The 14,781-nt window shown below is 59.9% G+C and overlaps 3 protein-coding genes across 5 annotated transcripts in view; 1 reads left to right on the forward strand and 2 right to left on the reverse strand.

The window, feature by feature from the left end:
• TMC4 (transmembrane channel like 4) overlaps positions 1-697 on the reverse strand; it is a 10,833-nt gene extending 10,136 nt beyond the window's left edge. The window contains 1 exon segment of the mRNA XM_023747984.1: positions 555-697. Coding sequence (XP_023603752.1) covers positions 555-633 — 79 coding nt within the window. The 5' untranslated portion in view covers positions 634-697.
• A 163-nt stretch (positions 698-860) lies between these two features.
• MBOAT7 (membrane bound O-acyltransferase domain containing 7) lies at positions 861-13,632 on the reverse strand. 3 transcript variants are annotated; one of them, XM_023747985.1, is made up of 8 exons: positions 13,360-13,632; positions 12,727-12,805; positions 12,499-12,628; positions 11,843-11,969; positions 8,896-9,055; positions 6,600-6,960; positions 4,645-4,821; positions 861-1,657 (listed from the first exon to the last, which is right to left on the reverse strand). In XM_023747985.1, exons 2-8 carry the CDS (start codon positions 12,800-12,802, stop codon positions 1,270-1,272), a joined length of 1,419 nt encoding a protein of 472 aa, XP_023603753.1. In that variant the 5' UTR covers positions 12,803-12,805; positions 13,360-13,632; the 3' UTR covers positions 861-1,269. The 3 variants fall into 3 exon arrangements, with proteins under 3 accessions (XP_023603753.1, XP_023603755.1, XP_023603756.1); XM_023747987.1 differs by having other exon boundaries at positions 13,492-13,622; XM_023747988.1 differs by lacking the exons at positions 11,843-11,969; positions 12,727-12,805; positions 13,360-13,632 and having other exon boundaries at positions 12,499-12,612.
• Positions 13,633-14,118: 486 nt separating this feature from the next.
• TSEN34 (tRNA splicing endonuclease subunit 34) overlaps positions 14,119-14,781 on the forward strand; it is a 5,673-nt gene continuing 5,010 nt past the window's right edge. Inside the window, exon 1 of the mRNA XM_006107269.3 lies at positions 14,119-14,360. The gene's annotated coding sequence lies outside the window, so the exon portion shown is untranslated. The remainder of the gene's footprint in view (positions 14,361-14,781) is intronic.

Raw genomic sequence — 14,781 nt, forward strand, 5'->3', positions numbered from 1 at the left:
AGTCCAAGCCCCCCAGTCCCTCCTCCCTTCAGACCCAGGAGCCCCAGGCCCCCCAGCCTCCTCCCTTCAGACCCCAGGAGTCCAAGCCCCCCAGCCCCCTCCCTCCCTTAAGAACCCAGGAGTCCCAGCCCCCAGCCCCTCCTCCCCTCAGAACCCAGGAGCCCCAGACCCCAAGGGCCCCCAACCCCTCCTCTCTCAGACCCAGGAGCCCAGGCCCCCAGCCCCTCCTCCCTCAGACCCAGGAGTCCAGGGCCCCAGCCCCTCCTCCTCCTTCAGACTCAGTGCGTACCCTTCAGGCCCCAGGAGTTCACTCTTCAACTTCCTTTTCCCTTTTATTGATTATTTGGGGCCCCTGGCCCCTCCCACTCTTCAGATATTTGAGTCCAGCCCCTACCCCACACTCCTCCGCTGGGCCCTGGATTCCCAGCCTCGGATTCCCTTCCCCCCAGAAACCTGGGAAAGGAATGGACGCCCCTCCCACTCCCGCCCTCGGGACCCAGCTGTCCGGCCTCATCAGGGCCCCTCGCCCACCCGCGGGCCCAGCTGGCCCCCACCTGCTCTGGCCTCCCGGGGTGCCGGCCACCTCCCAGGGGGGCCCCAGCCCGGGGGCTCCCAGGCCGGGCTCTCCTCCATGGCCCCGAGCGGCTGCTTCCGTCCTTGGCGACCAGCGCGGAGGGCACCGCCCGGGAGGCGGGGCCGGGGCAGGTGCACCTGGGCCGGAGGGAGCGGCACTTCCTCCACCTGCGCGCCGCTGCTGCGGGCGGGGTGCTGGGAGCTGGAGTCCACGGCACCGGCGGGCACTGCTCCGGGCTCGGGGCCCCTGCCCCCCACGTGGAGGGACCCCCCAGACACTCCACACAGTCCGTGCACAACGCTTTATTGGGAGAGAACCGCACATGCGCGCGGGCGCGGCCTCAGTTTCCCCTTTGGGAAACCGGAGGCGATGTTCCCTCCCGGCCCGAGACGCGGGTGTGAGGACACAGAAGTGGAACGGAAGCCACGGGGAAGCGGTGCCCGCACCCCGAGGGCCTGGCCGCGGGCCCTGCTGTCCGGGAGCCCGGAAACCGGGAGGTGCTGCGGGGCGGGGCGTCCTGTCTGGGCAGCGCCTTGGGGCCCGGGGAGCTGGGCTGTGCGGGTGCTGCGCGGAGCGGGATCCTCTCCAGGCCCCGGCCCCGAATCCAGGGCTTCCCGGGAAGGAGCCGGCTGCCGGGGTCACGGCATCCCGGGCAGAAGCTTGGCGGCCTGGCCGGGCGGAGGCGCGGGGGCAGCTCACTCCTCCCGCAGCTTCTCGGGGGCGAGGCCGGCGGCCTGGGGCGCCGCCTTCCGCCGGCCGGGGCCGCCCGCCCCCACGGCCAGCCCGACGCCCAGCGCCGCCAGCGCCAGGACGTGGATGCAGAAGTAGACGGAGGCCCAGTAGCGGAGGGTGTCGCCCAGGGAGAGCAGCACGAAGCCCATGCACATGTAGTCGTAGGCGCGCATCTTCAGGAACCAGTGCGCCCAGTCCCAGGCCTGCTGGCCGCCCGGGCCCAGCCGCCACCGCAGCGCCGCCTCCAGCCGGACCTCGGCCGCCAGGCACAGCGGGATGGTCAGGAAGCTCAGGTAGTAGCCAGGGTGCAGGCCGTGCCAGTAGGCGCTCAGCAGCATGGTCCAGGCGCTCCTGCGGGGGAGGGGTGCGGGGGGGAGGGGAAGGAGGGTGTCAGGCCTCAGCCCCCTCCTCCCCCAGACCCAGGAGGCTCTACTTTCTTTTCAGGAACCCAGTTAACCCCCCTCAGCACCCCCTTCCTCTTTGGGGACCCAGGGTTACAATCCTGCTCTGTGATGGCTCTGACATCTCTAGCTATGGCCCCCTCTCCTTGTGCACCCTGAATGCGGGCCCTCGAAAGCCCACATATTTGGGCTCTGATTTTCACTTCTATGGAGGACTCGGAACTCTTCCGTTTAGCTTGAGTGTGGCCTGTGGTGTGTGTGTGTGTGTGTGTGTGTGTGTGTGTGTGTGTGTGTGTTCTGTCCTGCCCATGGCATCAACATTTCCCTCCGACACTTCCTGAAGCGTCAAAAACCACCTCATGGGGGACACAGTGCTGACCACCCCATCGTTGGGGGCGTAGGGACCTCTTCCTGCTCTGGTATTTTGTTAATCCTCACCAGAGGGTATTTTCCCATTGATGTTTAGAGAGAGTGGAAGACAAAGAGAGAAACATCAATGTGGGAGACACACATCCATTGGTTGCCTGTAGCACATGCCCCGGCCAGGGCCGGGTGGGGATCAAGCCTGCAACCGAGGTCCCTGCCCTTGACCGGAATCAACCCCAGGGCCCTTCAGTCCACAGAACTGTGTTCTTTCTCTCCTACTGACGGTGGAGAGAGAATTCCCTGGGTTGGTAGAATGTAAAGATGTTTTCCCCATGGGGGGCGGGGAGGAACAGGACAGCATCTCAAACTTGTCCTCCATCCGATCTGCTTCCTCCTCTGCCTCCCTGACTCTCCAAAGACTTGTCCGTGCTCTTCTTCAAGGTCTCCCTTCCATTCTCTTTAATTGATGGTTATTATTTTGTATTAGAGAGAGAGGAAGGGAGAGGGAGAGAGAAACGTCAATGTGAGAGAAACATTGATTGGTTGCCTCCCGTGAGCACCCTGACCAGGGATGAAACCCGCAACCCGGGTGTGTACACCGACTGCAAACCGAACCTGCGACCTTCGGGTGTACCGGACAACACTCCACCAAGCGAGCCACACCGGCCAGGACTCCTTCCATTCTCCTGAACGCACCCAAGCGGGCTCTCACCTCCACCCTCCTCACTGCTCCGGGCAAGGTTGCTGCTTCCCATCACGCCCAACCCAGAGGCCCCACCTGCCTTCATGGAACTGAGCCCCTGGAAGCATCCGACACAAAGGATTCCTCCTTGAAACGTCCGGCTCCCTGGGCTCCCTTCCGGAGTGAACACTTGCCTGACCTCCGGTCTCATGCTGCGTCCTTGCTCCCCCTCGTTCCTGGTCCATACCAGTCTCTCTCAGTCTCAGCGCCACTGACATTGGGGGCTGGGGGGCTCTTTGTTGGTGTGACCGTCCTGTGAGCATCCTATGATGCTGAGCAGCACCCTGGACTCCGCCCACTAGAAGCACCTCTCGTTATGACAAGCACATCCCCGCACATGGACAAATGCACCCTGGGGGCAGCACCAGCGCCCCAGTTGAGAACCCCTGGTTTAAACACGGGAGCGTCCTGGGCTTTGGCCTCACACTCAGCCTCCGAGCTTTAATATCGCCTCTACCTGAGGATGCTCCAGTGTCCACTTCTCCCACCAGCCTTTCCCCGAAGCCCAGGACCACATCACTGACTGCCTCTCCAAGAACCCCAGCTGGGAACCTAACACCCACCCACACCCGAAACTCCCTCCTGCTGTGTTCCCTTCTCAGGAAACGGCCTTTCCCTGCCCTCGGTGACCCACACCCACCCCCCGGCATTGTGTTTCATTTCCTCTCTTGTCCATGCCCCACATCCAGTCCGTGCCAGGCCTGAGTCCAGCTCTCAAACCCACCCACGTCTTCAGCTTCTGTTTTCTATTCCAGCACATCCTCATCTCCCACTCAGCCAGCCCCAAAGGCCTCCGAACTTGTCCCCCATCTTTGCCTCCTGCTGCCTTTCTCCCCCTCCACTCCATTCCCCACACAAGGCCAGGGGTGGTCTTTATAATGTAAATCGGATCATACACTCAGGTAGGTCTGCTTCCAGAACTCCCACTGTTGCTGCAGATACTCAGGGAGCTCTGGGAAGTCTCCCCCACTGGCCATGAGGGCTCAGGGGGAGGTTCTTACGCCAAGCACGCCAAAAGCTAGAAAGATGAATGGACAGAACCCCGGCCCATCAAAAGCTAGCAAAATAATTGGGTATTTTTAAAAAGTCCTCCCCTCCCTGTCAGCACTGTGGGCTTGAGCAGGAAGGGGAGATGGTCTTGGAGATGGGAGTCCACCATTCCCCCCGGTTGTGCGGCACCTGAATAAACCTCTTTCCTTCTGCACCAGCACCTGCCTCATGAATTGGGCTTTCCTTGTGGCAGGCCGCCAACCCTGTGTGTGTTATTTTTGTAGCACTGCCACTACCATTTTTTGTAATGGCTTCATTATGAGAAAGCTTCGTTGGGTATCCTGACCTCATCTGGTGGCTCCAGGAAGGCTGAGTGACACCCGGGAGGTTGCCTAACCTGTCTGAGCCTTACTCTCATCCTTCAAATGGGGATAACAGTTCCTACTTCCTAAAGTTTGAAAGATAATGTATTGCACAAAGTCTCCACTGAAGAAATATTGGATGAGCCCTAACCGGTTTGGCTCAGTGGATAGAGCGTCGGCCTGCGGACTGAAAGGTCCCAGGTTTGTTTCCGGTCAAGGGCATGTACCTGGGTTGCGGGCACATCCCCAGTGGGAGGTGTGCGGGAGGCGGCTGATCAATGTTTCTCTCATCGATGTTTCTGGCTCTCTATCCCTCTCCCTTCCTCTTTGTAAGAAATCAATAAAATATATATTTAAAAAGAAAGAAACTACGACTCCCTTGACCCTCAGGGGAGGAGGCCCAGCCAGATAGCGGCAGGCTGCCCCATGTGCTGCTGGAAGATGTAGTTCCGTCTGGTCTGGGGCTGGCAGGCTCACCTGAGGACGTAGGAGCGAGTGGGCGCAGTCTTGTAGATGTACTGCGCCAGCCACCACTGCACCGTCATGTTCCAGTACCGCATGCCCTCCCGCACCCGCGTGCAGAAGTCTGTGCCGTAGCAGTCGATGTTGCGGATGGTCTCGTAGTCGTACTCCAGGGCAGACGCCTCCTCCAGACTGGGGGGTGGAGGGTGGGGGTGGGGGACAGACATGCAACTCAGCCAGGCCCCCTCCCGATGCCAGTTGTTGTCCCAGCCCCGATGCTAAGGAGGTGGTGGAGGGCAGGTGACAGCCCCCTGGCTGTCACAGTGGCTCGGGCAACAGGGAACGGTAGCCCAAAGGGAGCCTTTTTGGGGAGGAAGGAGGTGGGGCGCACAGTTCACCAACAACCGTGTGCTCTTGGCCACAGGGCCCCGAGAAAAAGCCTTGAAGGCCACGAGTCCTTAGCAACCCGACCCTTCACTGGTCCCCGATGCCAGGGAAAGGCCATTCCTTAGCAACCAAGCTCAGTGTATTCAGAGAAGCCTCCAAGTGCTGTCCCCTCTGAGTCGTCGGACACTGCGGTTGCTAGGGAAGTAGCATCCTTAACAACGAGGTGGCCCGTGGTTGCTAGGGAGATGTTCGAGGCCTGGATGGTCTCTGTTGCTAGGGAAAGGTCATTCTTTAACAACAAGATCTAGGATGTTTAGAAAAGGCTCCGGAAAGGGCCTTTGGCTATTGGTTCTTACGATTGTTCAGGAAGTGTCATCCCCAGCAATCTGGTGGTTCCTGGTTACTGGTGCCAACACCCCCAGCAGTGGGAGGCATCCTTGGCCCACCTGGGTGCCTGGTGGCTTCTGATAACGGGAGGGGAGCCATCCACTCGGAGGGGGGGCAAGCAGGGTTAGAAAAGCCTTTGGTTCCCACCGGGCATTTTCTGGGGGACGTCCTCTCCAGCCACTGGAGGTCCACCCATGGTTAGAAGGGCAGTGGAATAAATTCCCGTGGGGGTGCCACCTCCCCCACGTGGAATGGCAGTTCATGTCTGCTTGGGCACGGCCCCACCCGATCAAGGAATATTTCATAATTTACACCGAGGAGTGGCTGCTCCCCCAGTCCTGGCTGAGATGACTGCGGTTGCTAGGAATAGAGAGGCAAGTCCGTTCCTGGTTGCTAGGGGCACCATTTCCCTAGCAACACAGGAGCAACACTTCCTTAGCAACAAGAGAGCCCATAGTTACCAGCAGTGTGACTTACCTAGCAGTGAAGGAGCTGGGGGGTGTAGCCTTGTTAGCAACAATGTCAATCCATTGTTACCAGGGGAACTGGCTTCCTTAGCAACATAGGAAGGCGACCTGCGGTTGCTAGGAATGGTGTCCCCTCTGCTAGAGGCCAGCGCGTCAGGGATGCCATTTCCTTAGAAACAGGGGCAACTGCAGGCTGTGATAACGTCCCTTTGGGGGTTGGGGGGAGGGAGAAAGGAAATGCTGGCTCCAAGCGACAAAGGGGCAAGTTGGTGCCATTTTTATAGCAACAAAGAGCAACCCTTCTAGCTGGAAGGAGTGGACCATGGTTGCTAGGGAACCGTTTCCCTAGCAACAAAGGGCAACCCATCACTGCCTAACGATGGCATCCTGAACAACCAGGAACAATCGGATTATTGGAGTGACATTTCCATGGCAACCGAGGGGCCACACATGGTTGCTAGGATACTACCTTTCTTTTCCTAGCGACAGAGAGCAACTCGCCATCCCAAGGGGTGATAAGCACTGGCAACAAGGGAGATCCACAGGTATCAGAAATGCTGTTCCCTGGGGCAGGGGAAGGCGAACTGTGGGTGGCCCAGGGGCGACACTGTGACAACAACAGGTGGTGGCCCTGGCCCCGATCCCCGCTATCCTCCCTGCTAGGGGCAGGGCCAGCCCGTGGTGATGGGGCCTGCCAGGTCTGGGGTCACCGCCCTCCCGCCGCCTGACCTGCTGGGGGGTGCGCATGGGAGGGTGGGGCCGCCCCCAGCCCGGGCTTTGGCGGCCACGGGGTAGGCCCCGAAGCCGGCGGCAATGCAGCCGCACTCCGCGGCGATCCAGGCCACGTAGAAGCGCATGCGGAAGGCGAAGAAGACCGGGACCATGTAGAAGAGGCGGGCGGGCAGCGGGCGCGCGTAGAAGGCGTCCTCGCGCACGGCCTCCAGCGGGAAGAGGTGCGAGGACAGCAGGAAGAGCAGCCCGAAGAGCGGGGCCGGCCAGGCGCGGCGCAGCAGGGGCCGCAGGCTGGGCACGGCGCCCGGGAACGGCTGCTCCAGCCAGTCCAGGTACGTGCGGTAGCGGAAGAACGGGCCTGTGGCAGAGGGGCAGGGGCAGCGGTCAGAGACCTACCCGGCCGGACCGGGGACGGAGGGCAGGGCTCAAGTCTGGGGGAGGCGAGGGCCAGAAACCTGGGGGCTGAAGGGGGACAGAGACCGAGAGAAAAGCAGAGACAGGGGTGGGGGAGGGAAACCCAGAGGGAGGGGCTGGAGACCCAGAGTAAAAGGGACAAGAAGGGCCCTAGCCAGTTTGGCTCAGTGGACAGAGCGAGGCCATGGGCTGAAGGGTCCCGGGTTCGATTTTGGTCAAGGGCACATACATCGAGGTGTCTCTCTCACATCGATGTTTCTCTTTCTGTCTCTTCCCCTCCCTTCTACTCTCTCTAAATATCAGTGGGGCCCTAGCCGGTTTGGTTCAGTGGATAGAGCATGGGGCTTCGGACTGAAGGGTTTGATTCCAGTCAAGGGCACATGCCTGGGTTGCAGGCTTGATCCCCAGTAGGGGGTGTGCAGGAGGCAGCCAATCAATGATTCTCTCTCATCATTGATGTTTCTATCTCTCGCTCCCTCTCCCTTCCTCTCTGAAATCAATAAAAATATAATAAAAAAAATCAATGGAAAGATATCCTCAGGTGAGGATTAACAAAATGTAAAAAATAAACTAAAATAAAAGGGACATGGAAGCAGAGGGGAGGACAAGGGACTCAAAGACAAGAAAAGTGGGACAGACAATTGTAGAGGGGGACAAAGACCCCGACAGTGAGGGGCACAGAGGCTCTGACACAAATGGAGTCAGACAGACAGACAGACCGACCGTCCCGGGAACCCAGGAGGACTCTGGGGTTTGTTCTCAGTGCTAGGAAACCCTGGCGAGCTGTTGGGGCTGGACAGCACCAGTCACCTTTCACAAGGACTCCTCAGCCACTGAGTGGGGTGGGGCCGGCAGAGGGACGATGATGGAGAATGGGAGGCTGTTTCAGATAAAATGACAGCCCATGTGAGGGAGGGAGCAGTGGGTGACAGAGGTGACAGCTGTCAGGAGCCTGGCACGTCATAAAGGCCGTGCAGCGCGTGCGTTCATTCTAATCTAAATGCTCACGGTGAGCAGGACGGCGCAGACAGAAAGGTAATCAGTGGTTCCAGGGACTGGGGCTGGAGGAGGTTTGGGGGATGATGGCTGAAGGGAAGTGTTTCTCTCTTTTTCTTTTCTTTTTAAAATATATTTTATTGAATTTTTACAGAGAGGAAGGGAGAGGGATAGAGAGTTAGAAACATCAATGAGAGAGAAACATCGATCAGCTGCCTCCTGCACGCCTCCTACTGGGGATGTGCCCACAACTAAGGTACATGCCCTTGACTGGAATCGAACCTGGGACCCTTGAGTCTGCAGGCCGACACTCTATCCACTGAGCCAAACCGGTTAGGGCTCTCTCTTTTTTCTTTTAAATATATATTTATTGATTTCAGAGAGGAAGGGAAAGGGAGCAACAGAAATAGCAACAAGAGAGAATCATTGATCAGCTGCCCCCTGCACACCCCCCACTGGGGATCGAGCCTGCAACCCAGGCATGTGCCCTTGACCGGAATCGAACCTGGGACCCTTCAGTCCACAGGCCGATGCTCTATCCACTGAGTCAGACCGGCGAGGGCCGCAGTGTTTCTCTGTGGGGTGATGAAACTGTTCTACCACTATGCGGCAGGGGCAGTTGCACAACTCCGTGAACACACTGAACACCAGCGAACTGGCCGTGGCGATGGTGGGAAAAGGTGTCAATTATAGCTCAATACAGTTGTCATTCCCAAAAGGCTACACGGAACCACAGGCCGAGAACCGGCAGAGTCTCCCCTGGGGGAGCCCTGGGTCCAGTGGGAGGGTCTGGCGCAGAAGCTCACCGTGGGAGCGGCGGATGCTGGATGGGGAGAGGGGGCAGGGGAGGCGGGGAGAGGCGGGCCGGGGAGCAGGCACTCACCGGTCAGGATTCCCACGTAGCAGTAGCTGTAGCTGAGTGTCTCCATCAGAGAGGGGATGTAGGGCAGCAGCCCCAGGCTGGGCCCCTGGCTGAAGCCCGCAGCCATTTCCTTCCTCTGGGCCAGGTGCAGGTCCTGTACCTCACTGGCCAGACTCACCAGCTGGGAGGAAGGGGTGGGGGTGGGGAACAAGTCAGACTCGGTTCCGCCTCACACCTCCTCCCTTAAGCTACCCCTCTCGGCAGCCAAGGATGCTGGGGTGCAGCTGGGAGCCGAGTTCTACTCCCCAGGGAGCATCTGGCATCTTAGAGTCTCTATCGATGGCAGGTGCTCACCAGGGCTCACTTCTGGGCCCACCTGTCTTCTTTTTTTGTTGTTCTGTTTTGTTAATCCTCACCCGAGGATATTTTTCCATTTATTTTTAGAGAGTGGAAGGGAGGGAAGAAATGAGAGAGAGAAACATTGATGTGAGAGAGACACATTAATTGGTTGCCTCCCACACGCACCCTGACCAGGGCCAGGAGTCAAACCTACAACCCAGGTGTGTGCCCTTGACCGGGAACTGAATCCATGACCCTTCAGTGCACAGGCCAACCACTGAGAACACTGCCTAGTCTTCTTTCTCCGTGTTCCCTCCTTCTTTGTTCTCCTGCTGCCTGGGGCTTTAGATACCCCTCACCTTCACCTCATGACTCCTACACTCTGCCGGAAGCCGGTCCACCCTTGCTGCTTGACACAGTCACTGCAGGGAAGAAACATCTGCACAGCATATGTTTCAAGGGACCTGGCGTATATGGCATATGTTTGCTCCCCCTCTTAGCGCTATGTGTTTTAAGCAGGACCACCTCCCTGAGAAAGGTTGTTTCCCCAGGTGGAGATTTTTCCCTGGAGTTAGGGATTAACAGGACTAAGGAAGGGAATAAATCAGTAAAACCCCCTAGTGTTACAGAAATACCATGTACTACTTATGAAGAACTTGGACTAAGACTGTTGGCAATAAATTTGGGACTTGGGCCCACATCCCCAGGGGTCTGCCCACCAGGGAAAGCACCAAAGCCTATACCCCTGGAGACCCACCGACACAGGGCAGTCCCAGGGAAGGCAAGCAGGGAGGCTGGGAGGACATAACCTTTACTGGGTAGGATAATCTCATCTGAACGCTGTCTCCGTGTCCTTCATTCTTCACCGACTCCGTTCACACCTTTGGGAACCCCTGGACCTGCTGGGGCTGGACCCCAACAACACTCTACTCCTGGCTGGGATCTCTCTCCCCCAAACCTATTCATCAAGTTGCCTCTGACCAATATTCAGATGTCTACCGGGCACATGCACAGTATTACCCACTCCCCAAACCAGATCCGCTCCCCTCAGGCAATGGCACCGCCATCCCATTAATTGTTCAGGCCCCAGATCTATTCCCTCAGGTCTCTGGAGCCCAAGCCCTGCTCCTTTAGTTTTGTCTCCACCTCCACCGTGGGGCAGAGTCTGCCCAGCCACGGAGGAAGGCAGGACTGGGGGCTGGGGTTTCATTCCACTGTGGGCTGGTGTGACCCCAGGGACACCTCCGGGGGAGCTCGCCTCTCTGCAGCCTCCTCCTTCCCGGCTCCTCTGCCTGCCCCTCCTGTCGTCCCCTGGGGCTCCTCCCCAGCGGCTGGGCCAGGGTTCCTCCTGAGCTGTCCCTTCAGCTCCTGCACGTACTCATCCTAAATTGGGCGTTTGCTGTTGGGACTCGGACTGACCGAGCTGCCCACAGCCTGATTGAGCCGCCAGCTGGACCGCATCCCATCTCGCCCTTTCTGCTGCAATCGCCTGGAAGCACCCGGAGCGAGATTTCTAAACACGCAAATCTGCCCTGGCCAGTGGTTAGAGCATCGTCCCCTACGCCAAGGTTGCGGTTTGACCTCTGGCCAGGGCACAGACAAGGATCAACCAATGAATGCACAGATAAGTGGAACGACAAGTCGATGTTTCTCTCTCTCCCTTCTTCTCTCCCTAAAATCAATAAATACATTAAAAAAAAAAAGAATCAACCAAGGAATGCATAAGTGGAACAAGTCAATGTTTCGCTCTCCCCCTTCCTATCTCTCTTTAAAATCAATAAATACATTTAAAAAAAGAATCAACCAAGGAATGCATAAATACGTGGAACAACAAATAAGCTGTTTCTCTCCCCTTTCCTCTCTCTCTAAAAATCAATAAAATTTGGGAAAAAAATGCAAATTTGGTCACATTACCCCTCCTGACAACAAACCAAAAACCTCTTCCGAGGGATCTGGGCCCCCACAGGAAGAAGCCCAAACTCCTCGCATCGGCCAGCAAGGCCCTGCGTGGTGTGGTCCCTGCCGCTCCTCCTTCCTTCTGGGACCTGTCCATGTGGCCGGCACACAGCTGGCCAGCAGCTGCTCCCTCCACTGGCGCTGTCCTTGCACGTTGATGACCATGCCTCCACCTCTTCTCCCTAAGCATCGCCTGCTGTCCCCAACTCCCTCCTGAAGGGACCCGGTTCGCTAGCTCGGGTGCCTGTTCTGCTCACTGATTGGTGGCCAGAGCCCTGCGCCCCGTGGGAACTCAGGCTTTTTGACCTGGGATGGGGCCTGGGAAGCTGTTTTCACCGATCTTCCCAGGTGACTTAGCGCCAGACCTGGGTGTCCTGGTTTCCTGTCCTTGGATAAGTGCCTTCCCCCAAAGCTGGTCTCCCTCTTTCACAGCACAGCTTGCCCCAAAGAGGCCGGAAGGCGTGTAGGTGGGTACTTAGCTCCGCCTCCGGCCTCCCAGAAATGCAGTATTCAAGGTACCTCTTCCCCCAGGGTGAGAACTGAGAGGTGAGGCCCCGCCCAGGGTGCGTGGGAGATAAAATCCCGCCTCCCCTGTTCCTCCTGGGAGCGGCGGGGAGGAGGAGGTGAAGTTGGGGGGTTAACTGGCACACGGGAGGGTGGAGGGGAGTCTGACCTTCAGTGTCAGCAGCAGCTGCACGGCGTTGGTGAAGGGCGTGGGAGTGGGCAGGCCCAGCAGGCTGAGCGCGCGGAAGAACAGGAGGTAGGAGAAGGTCCAGGCCAGGGCCAGGGCGTGGCAGGAGCTGGGGCAGAGGTAGGAGGAGGTGGTGCCGGGCTCTGGGAGCTGACCCGGCCTCCGCCTCCCCACGTTCTAGCTACAAGCCCTCCCCGACCTCCCCACCTTCAGAGACAGAAATTGGGGGGCAGGGGGTGTGGGCAGAATGAACAAGATTGAGAGAAGAGGCATAGCCACATACAAATGCACAGAAATAAAGAGAATGAGAAGAGGTTGAGAGAGCTTCGGGCTTCAGGGTGAACACCCTTCCATCCACCTTTTACTGGGAGGAAGGAGAGGGAATATGAATATGAATATGAGAGGTGGCAGGGCCAGCAGAGGAGTGATGTCGCCCTCTCCTGAATCCATGATGAGGCTGTCGAGGACCCAAACACACACACAGGAACGAGGCCCAGGAAAGCAGGAGAGGAAAACACGAATGACCCAAAGAAACAGATCAATGAGAGACGCCCACAGAGTGAGGCAGAGGTCAGGCAAGACTCGAGAGAAGAGACAGGTTGCTACCTCTCCCCCCACCTCCCCCACCGCATCCTCACCAGGGCTGGGCCTGAATGAGGGCCCAGGTCCCAAGGATGGTGATCAGAGAGTGCAAAGTGTGGGGGCCACAGGTGAACAAGGTGAGCCCCAGGCCCACGGCGGCCGCCCCCCATCTCTTCAGCCCAGGTCCTGCAGGGAGAAGAGAGAGCATAAGCCTTCCAGGGGTTCACCCCTCTTGGTCCCCCCACCCCCTCCTTATTTTCCACTGGGGAGGGAACCTGACTCACCAGCTTTCTTAAAGAGGAAGCCGATGGGGATGGAGATAAGCAGAACCACTAGATATGTCCACTCCTCTGGCGACATGGTCTGGGGGAGGGGCAGAGGTTCACAGTCAGAACCCAGGAGTCGGGACCCCCAGCCGCTCCCCCTGCAGGGATCCAGGAATCTGCTCCTCGGTCCCCGGCTGTCGAGGAGCTTGGAGCCCTACCCTCAGCTCCTCTCCTTTGAGAACATAAGAATCCGGACCTCCAGGCCCTTCCTCCTCCAAGAATAGATTCCACCCGTAGGCCCCCTCTTTCGGGAACCCAGGCCTCCAGCCCCCTCCTCCTACGAGGATCTGGTCCCCCAGCACTTCCGTCTTCGAGCACGCAGGTCTCCCGACCCCCAGCCCGGCTCCAGCCTGCACACCTTCTCCCCCTCTCCTGCCTCCAGCCCCGAGGGCGGGCCTCCCGAGGGTCTTCCAGGCTCCCTCCCCAGCCCCACTCGGGCTGCGCGCACCCGGCGCGGTCAGGTCCGCCCGGAGAAGCCACAGGCAGTTACGCCATCCCGAGCTCGGCCGCGTTCCGGCGCCGCCCCCGCCCCCGTTACCCCCAGATGGGCAGCGACCCCACCGCTTCTCCGGGCGCTCCCACCCAGCCCACCTGGGTCGGCGTCCGCGCCGCCCGCCAGGCAGGAGGCGGCTGAGCAGTCCCGGCCCGAGGTCCACCCCGGGCCAGCCACGCCTCCCCGCCGCGCGCCCCCGCCTCTCTCGGGAGCCGGACGCGCTGAGCGATCTGGAGCCGGGTGCGCGGCCCCCGACAGGCTCAGAGGCAGTGGAGGAGCTGGCACTCGGCGCCGGGAGCACGCGTCCCCGACTGGACCTGGACTCCGGAACCACCGAACCAGAATACACAGCGAGGCGGGGCTTAGTGCTCGGAAAGGGGAGGGGCCAGGGCTTCGGGCTCCGAGGAACAGGACTGGTCCGGGAAGGAGGCGGGGCCTCCGCTTCGGGTTCCTTCTGGCTCAGTCTCGAGGCAGCTTGGAGGCGGGGCTACGAGCTTCGGTGTTCTTCGGAGATGGTCGAATACCGATGGTCTGTGTTCGGAAGTGGGCGGGGCCAAGAACTTCGACCGGAGGTGGGCGGGGCTTCGTTTTCCTTCGGAGATAGTTGGGTGCAAGTGAACCGGATTGGCTGATGGGCGGAGTCTCACGTTTAGGGAGGCGGGGCCACCGGCTTAGACCACAGGAAAGAGGAGGTAACAGGACATTCTCAGGGGGCCAGGCCGACAGAGTCCGGACGTAAGGGGGCGGGGCCCCAGGCTGCGTCAGCGGAGGAGGGCGGGGCCAGGGTAATACGCCTCAGGTTAGGGAGGTGCGTCCCGGGGGGCGGGGCTAAGGTGTTTCACTTCAGGGGGAAGGCGGGGCTACGGTCCTGCGGGGCGGGTCCCAGGCTTCCCGCTTCGCTGAGGTGGCGGCGTGACGAAATTGACGCAGGGGGTCCGCATGGGGCGGCGGTGGAGGAAGCCGCTTGTGGTGCGCTGCTAGGGGGCGGCCCCGCCGGCGCTGGGAGCTGGTGTTTACGAGGTGACCAGCTGGTTCCATCGGAGGACGCCGCCACATTCTGAAGGGGAGCGAGGCGGCGGACCGCGCGCCCACGAGTGGGGTGAGCCTGTCCGGGCGGAGAACCGACAGCGGGTGCCCAGGGGGCGGGGACTCCCCAATAGGGGGAGCGCTGGCGGCAGGAGGGGGCGGGGCCTCAGGCTGCGGGTTGACGGGAGCTGAAGACGACCGAACACCGAACCGCTTACGTTCGGAAAGGAGCGGGGCCTCCTGCGCGAAAGGAGCCAAGTTCGGAGGCATCCGGATCGGGCGTGGCCTTGGCCTCGGGATGTCCCGGCACCTGACGGAACGGCCGAAGGGAGACAGACGCCCGCTTCGCGAGAGGCCGGTGCAAATGGGCCTCCCGAAAGGGGCGTGGCTCCGCTCGGAGGCTTTTCTGGGGGCGCGGGGGTCCGGAGCGCGAATGTAGACCGGACCGAATGTGATCCGGCGCTCGCGAGGGGCGAGCCGGCGCCAGGGGCGGG

This window comes from Myotis lucifugus, unplaced genomic scaffold (genome assembly GCF_000147115.1).
Source record: "Myotis lucifugus unplaced genomic scaffold, Myoluc2.0 scaffold_1085, whole genome shotgun sequence".
Classification (NCBI taxonomy): domain Eukaryota; kingdom Metazoa; phylum Chordata; class Mammalia; order Chiroptera; family Vespertilionidae; genus Myotis; species Myotis lucifugus.

Excerpts from the sequence above, each read along its gene's own strand:
- MBOAT7 (XM_023747985.1), bottom strand. The coding sequence starts at position 12,802 with ATGTCGCCAGAGGAGTGGACATATCTAGTGGTTCTGCTTATCTCCATC. Across the intron at positions 9,056-11,842 it reads AGCTGCTGCTGACACTGAAG|CTGGTGAGTCTGGCCAGTGA; the intron begins GTCAGACTCCCC and ends CCTTCCTCCCAG. Across the intron at positions 6,961-8,895 it reads CTACGTGGGAATCCTGACCG|GCCCGTTCTTCCGCTACCGC; the intron begins GTGAGTGCCTGC and ends CCTCTGCCACAG.